General features: G+C 33.5%; 2 protein-coding genes across 2 annotated transcripts in view; both read right to left on the reverse strand.

Annotated features, from left to right (window-relative positions):
* Window positions 1-277, reverse strand: part of LOC112146016 (pleckstrin homology domain-containing family G member 3) — a gene marked incomplete in the record, with an annotated part of 37,180 nt that extends 36,903 nt beyond the window's left edge. The window contains 1 exon segment of the mRNA XM_024271580.1: window positions 188-277.
* Window positions 278-3,468: 3,191 nt separating this feature from the next.
* LOC112141147 (kunitz-type protease inhibitor 1) overlaps window positions 3,469-5,657 on the reverse strand; it is a 19,311-nt gene continuing 17,122 nt past the window's right edge. The window contains exons 6-10 of the mRNA XM_024264257.2: window positions 5,011-5,145; window positions 4,873-4,923; window positions 4,599-4,769; window positions 4,449-4,505; window positions 3,469-4,375 (exon numbers count right to left, since the gene is read on the reverse strand). Coding sequence (XP_024120025.1) covers window positions 4,131-4,375; window positions 4,449-4,505; window positions 4,599-4,769; window positions 4,873-4,923; window positions 5,011-5,145 — 659 coding nt within the window. The 3' untranslated portion in view covers window positions 3,469-4,130. The remainder of the gene's footprint in view (window positions 4,376-4,448; window positions 4,506-4,598; window positions 4,770-4,872; window positions 4,924-5,010; window positions 5,146-5,657) is intronic.

The following is a 5,657-nucleotide window of genomic DNA, read 5'->3' on the forward strand; positions in this document are numbered from 1 at the left end:
CTGGCAGGTAAAATAGCTTTTTAGGGGTTAAAAAGTAGCAACTATCAATTTTTCTCATTAGAAAGGCTTCTCAACAAATAAACAAGTTAATAACTAAAGTTTATATCACAAAATGCTTAAAAACCTAAATTTAGGTGAGAAACTGATATTAAATAAAGCTCAGGATGGAAAAAAGGCACAAACCTACCGAATTCGCCAACCCTTATTCCTTCCCGTGAACGCAACTCGAGGTTTACCTCTTCAATCTGGTTACTGGTTAAAAAAAAATCAAATAAATCCTCCCGTTTCCTCTTTTTCACATGTTGCTTACGTACACGCATCTAAACTCAGCTCATCAACTGCGTCCGACAACCGAACACGCTGCTTCATCTCTGAAGACCTGAGAAGAACGCGCGCTGCCTTCACGGACACCCGGAAATAAGAAATACAGAAGTTTTACGCCGAAAGCCGAAATATGTGTTCTTATAAGATCTACTTTTATACAAAAACCAAAAATATTACTAATATCCCTTCACTGTCTATAATCGTGCTTATTCATTTTGCACTTCTGGTGTGTTCTACAGTAAAACTTTGTTTAAAATGCCTCCAACCTAATAAGGAGTGCTAATTTACAAGATTACATTGAACGCACCGAAGTAACGCCTGTTTTCACAAGCAAATAGTTTTGTATATAGACGTCTGCGGTTCTAACTTGGCACTTTCATTAAAAGCAATAACTATGTAGCTTTTTGGTATTTTGTTTATCTTTCTGATTTTAATTTAAAATTTTAAAAGTTTCTTAAATTCCCAGTCCAACAAAGACATTCTTGTGAAAGAAAATAAATTCAAACCATGTCAATTACATTTATTTGGGTCTGGTCAGTAGAATGGGGGCCCCTCAAAAGATGCCTTCAGTGATTCTATTGATGGCTTTCAATTTATGTCTTTCTTTCTTTTTTTGTGCTTTTTATTGTGGCCCCTCTGGAAATCATTTAAGGGTCCCATAGAGGGAATGACTGAAAAAAGCTTCAGACTGGTTCATTTAAATGACTGTTAAGGTCAGGATTTAACGACAGAGTTCACACTTATATGAAAGGGCAACTAAACTTTAGATTGACAGATCAGTACTGCCATCTGCTGGATATAGTTTGAACAGTCAAAAGTAAAACATCTGAAAAACATTTTCATATTTTAATCAGCAAATGCTTTAGTTTTATTTGAAAAAAAATAATTTAACTTGAAACCGAAACAAAAGTGTGTTCTTATATTATTTATGTTCTTGTTTAATTAAGGCAGGCTCCACTACCTTAGGCTCCAGAACCACATGTGGCCCTTTGACCCCTCCATTGTGGCTCCAATGGTTAAATAGAAATAAAAATCATTTTCTATTTTGGATTAAAATAGCAGTGCACTTCACGAAAGTCGCACTGAAACATTTTGACAGATTTTTGAGAGCCGTATACCAACAAAAAACACTTGGAGATTAAGGCACGGCCAGAATTCATTACCTATCATTGGCACATGAGGCAAATTTCCTATTTTTGAAAAATTCAAGGATTTTAAGGGTTTTTTATGGTCTAAAAATACAGAATTGGTTACTTAGTTCTGATTTATTAATTTCTGGTTGAGATGCCTCAACAATTGTAAAATAAAAATAAAATGTGATTTTTTCCCACTTCTGACATGACACTACTTATATTTGCTGCATTGAGATAATCAAATATCGTAGAGGGTGTCTTTTATTTTGAAAGGATGTCACGCAAACCTCAGTCAAAAGTTATAAACTACTTCATATTTTGAAAAAAAATATTTTTTTCTTCATGTTTATGTTTAGGTTATGTCAAAAAAGTATATTTATCATAATAACTGCAATTATGTAAAAAAAAAATCTGTGTCTTATTTTTCTAAAGCCAGATTTTGTGGCTCCTTCTGGATTGTGAAATGGACTTTAATAGCTCTTTAAGTGTTGAAGGTTGCAGACCCCTGAACTAAGGTAACCTCTTTATGCTTACTCTTCTAGATCGTTAATGTATATTTTAGGTTTTTGCATTCTACAATTATGTACAATAAACTAATTCATTGATGGAGCAGTGTTGTGCAAGTTACTACTAAACTTTAATGTAACAAATTACTTATTAGAATTAATGTCTCTCTACAATTACTGAGATTAAAGAATAAAAAAAAATGCAATTTCTTTCACAAATAACAAGTCTGATAGTTGTCCATGTGTGTGGATAAATCCTCTTCAAGTGCCTGTAATATTACACTGAAACGAGCAAATCTATTACCTGACTTTATCTGTCATGGTTATGAAAAAGCAGAGTAAGCTGACTGATGGAGAGAAAAACTGTTTTTTTATCCTGAGGAAAGACAGTGGAATCTAGGACTGATTTGGCAGGAAGTCACTGCAATTATGAAAATATGAGAACAAAGCTAGAAAATGAAAGAGACAAGTGGCATAAAATATATTCAAGACCGTAATGGCAGAGATAACCACAGGAGGGCGACAGAGAGATAAGGACCTGCCAAACCATCTCATTATTGGGTTTCATGCACTGATAACATCTTCTCAATAAATAAAAGTTGTTGACTACCTGTAAAACATAAAACAACTTGGCCTCGGGAATTCTCTTCTCTGTTGTTTGACTTTTTTTTTAAGAACTGTTCTCCTTTGATGGATGATTACATTTTTTATTAATCTGTTTTATATTTATTGAAAACTGAACTGCTATGTTCAAGATGTTTATTAATCTCGAGGACAGTTCTATTCTTAAGGTCACTACTTTTGTTATTTAGTTTTAGCTAAATAAAAAAAAAACTGCAATGCAATGTTGGGTGAAATCAGGGGAAGAGTTACCACTGGGCAAAGTCAGGCGATTGTCTGGGCCCCCCAACACTCTGGGGCCCCAAGCTAAACAATAAATAAAAATGTCTTAAATATATTTTATGTTCATCATTATTTAACTCTGTCATTAGGACATGCTTCGTCCTCCCCCGTCCCTCTGCAGCAATGGAATATTCCAGTAAACAGCCAGTTAGTTCAGTTTTCCCAGATTGAGCCTTTTTGATTCCAACATGGTGGTTAAATATAGTTTTAGGCAGGTGGACACAATTGGGACAGGTTTGGGATCGGTTTGGTGGTTTTCAGTTCCTTGTTGAAATATGCTTGAAACATCAGTCAGGAGAGGCAGAGGTATTAGCCAAATAATGACAAGAAATAATGTGTCATTTAACCTGTTCCATAAAAGCAACATATGTGTTTGATCCTGATCATTTTATTTTTTAATCCTCAAATTATGTATTTTGTATATTTTCTGTTTAATTTCAGCGTAGGTTGAAAGTTTTGCCCCACAGCAGACGCCACAAATAATTTTTTCAATTTTTGAATATTTATCAAAGCATTCAGATTCTTGACATTGATTTTGTATACTACTGGGCCAATTAAGACATTATTTTACATTTTAATCCCAATAAGGATTTTTTTTTTTTAATTATCGTTAGAACAACAACCACTTGTTTTTTCCCTCCAAACTACTATTTATGTCTGCCACTCAGCGCTATTGCTCATGGAATGCTGTGTTTATCAAATTCATGGTCAAGGTAAAGGACTTTAAAAAAAAAAATCATTTATTTTCAAAATTACGTTGACGCACAAACCATTTAAAACACCAAAACTGAAAAACAAAAATACCTCTTTGACCACATCAAACATTACATTTATGTTTTAAATCACATATACACATATTAGACAAAAACATAAAGAACTTATCTTGTATTATCTACTAAAAATAAAAGTGAATTGATGTTGAACCGTATTGGTTATTTGTATTATAACTTAATCTTTCACCTAAATAGGTTTTTCAAACTCAGAAATAAACTAATGATGGAATAAACACAAATATTTCCATGTAAAAAAGTTCATGCTTTAAAACCTTGAAAATTAAAGTAATAAAGCAAAAATAAAAACCAGTACAAACTAAAACAAAGATTGATACACCTCTTAATCTGAAATTAGGATAACCAAAGAAAGTGAGAATGATTGACTGAATCATAACCTATTTAAAATACAGAGCAAAAAAAAAAAAAAGAAGAAAAAATGAAATAAATAAAAATGATTGCAGTCGTTCTAGCCTCTGCTCTGCTTATGTCATTCAGACGATAACAAAGTTCTCTTTCTTATCAAAAAAACTAGGATGGTAAAATGAGCGAGTCAGATGAGGTTTTGTGGTTCTATTGTAGATCTCAGAGTCTCCGTTCTCTTCTGTGGCAGCCATAGTGTTGTGTATAACCGGCACAGGCAGATGTTGGGAAATCCTCTTCCTCACGATGAAGCACCCCACGACTGCGAGGAGGACGAGGATGCAGATAACCCCGAGGACCTTTAGCGCTATGATACCTGTTTGATTCATGGGATAAACATTCATGAAGACACAGTTTCCACTATAAAATATCGTTTTACATTGTGTTACCTGTTTGGTATCCAGTTTTTCCATTATGCAAATCAGATAGTGTGAATACATCCTCTTCTGAAAAAGCAAATTTACATTATTTGGATTAAGTCTTCTAGAAAGAATTTTTTTTATGAAAAAAAGTTTACTTTACAGTAATGGAGAACTCACTAGTTACTCCACGGCAAAAAAAATGACAGTCGTCCTTTGAGAGAAATTTGTTCTCATTTCCTCCACAACCACTGTAGTTGAAGGGTAAACAATCCTCCAGGTAAGGGTCGTAGTACCACTTCCTGTAGCTATCCCTGCACGTCCCTGTGTCTGGAGTTTTGGTGCAGAACTCTGTGGACAGGCATAAAAATATGAAATATCATGGTGATGCCAAAGAATCATGAGCAAAAGTTCTAAATTTAAAAATATTTGGTAAAAAAAACACAAGTGTCACCTTTGTCTTTTTGTAGCTTTCGAAGCCAAAACCCCTTACGGCAGGTGAGTCCTGACAGACACACAACATTCTTTATTGTTTAGCTGCTCTTTCAAGAAATATTGAAACATATTTTTATGCTTCAAAAGTGATTATTACTGTTGCAGTTTTGTTCATCTGAGCCATCTGAACACTGTGGGATTGAGTCACAGACAAGCTCTCGATCTAAACAGCAGCCATTGGCACAAGTGAAGCTCTCTGGGCCGCAAACAGCTCCACACTTTTCTTCAGTGACTGAAAAACATGAGTAAAAAATAAATGCAAATATTCAAAGCAAGTATTGATTCTACAAAACTGAAGCTTCAACTGAATGATGAGTCATGGATTATTTTAGAGCACAAATCAACATTAACACATCTTTAATAGTCATAAAATATATTATCTTTCAACTTTAGAGGCAGATTAAAGGCGTTTTTTGATGTGCAAGTTGCTTCTGTTTTATGTAACCTTAAAGAGACATAAAAGTAAAAAAAATATCAGTACTGGTTTCTTTCTGTTTTTTTCTACTCCGAATGTTTTACTTAATTTTGATTTTTTTTCATTTTTACTTTTATTCAGACAATACTGTAGGTACTTTCAGATGTGCCTCTTTGTCAGTATAAATGTTTTAAACACAAATATAACCACAAAAAAATACATATTGTTAAATAATAATGATATGGTAAATTTTCATATCATTTCTAGTGTTTGTTTGAACTTTTCTGCAAACTGCAATACATGAATTATTTTACATTACATACAGTCAC

The sequence above is a fragment of the Oryzias melastigma genome, linkage group LG22 (assembly GCF_002922805.2).
Source record: "Oryzias melastigma strain HK-1 linkage group LG22, ASM292280v2, whole genome shotgun sequence".
Classification (NCBI taxonomy): Eukaryota; Metazoa; Chordata; class Actinopteri; order Beloniformes; family Adrianichthyidae; genus Oryzias; species Oryzias melastigma.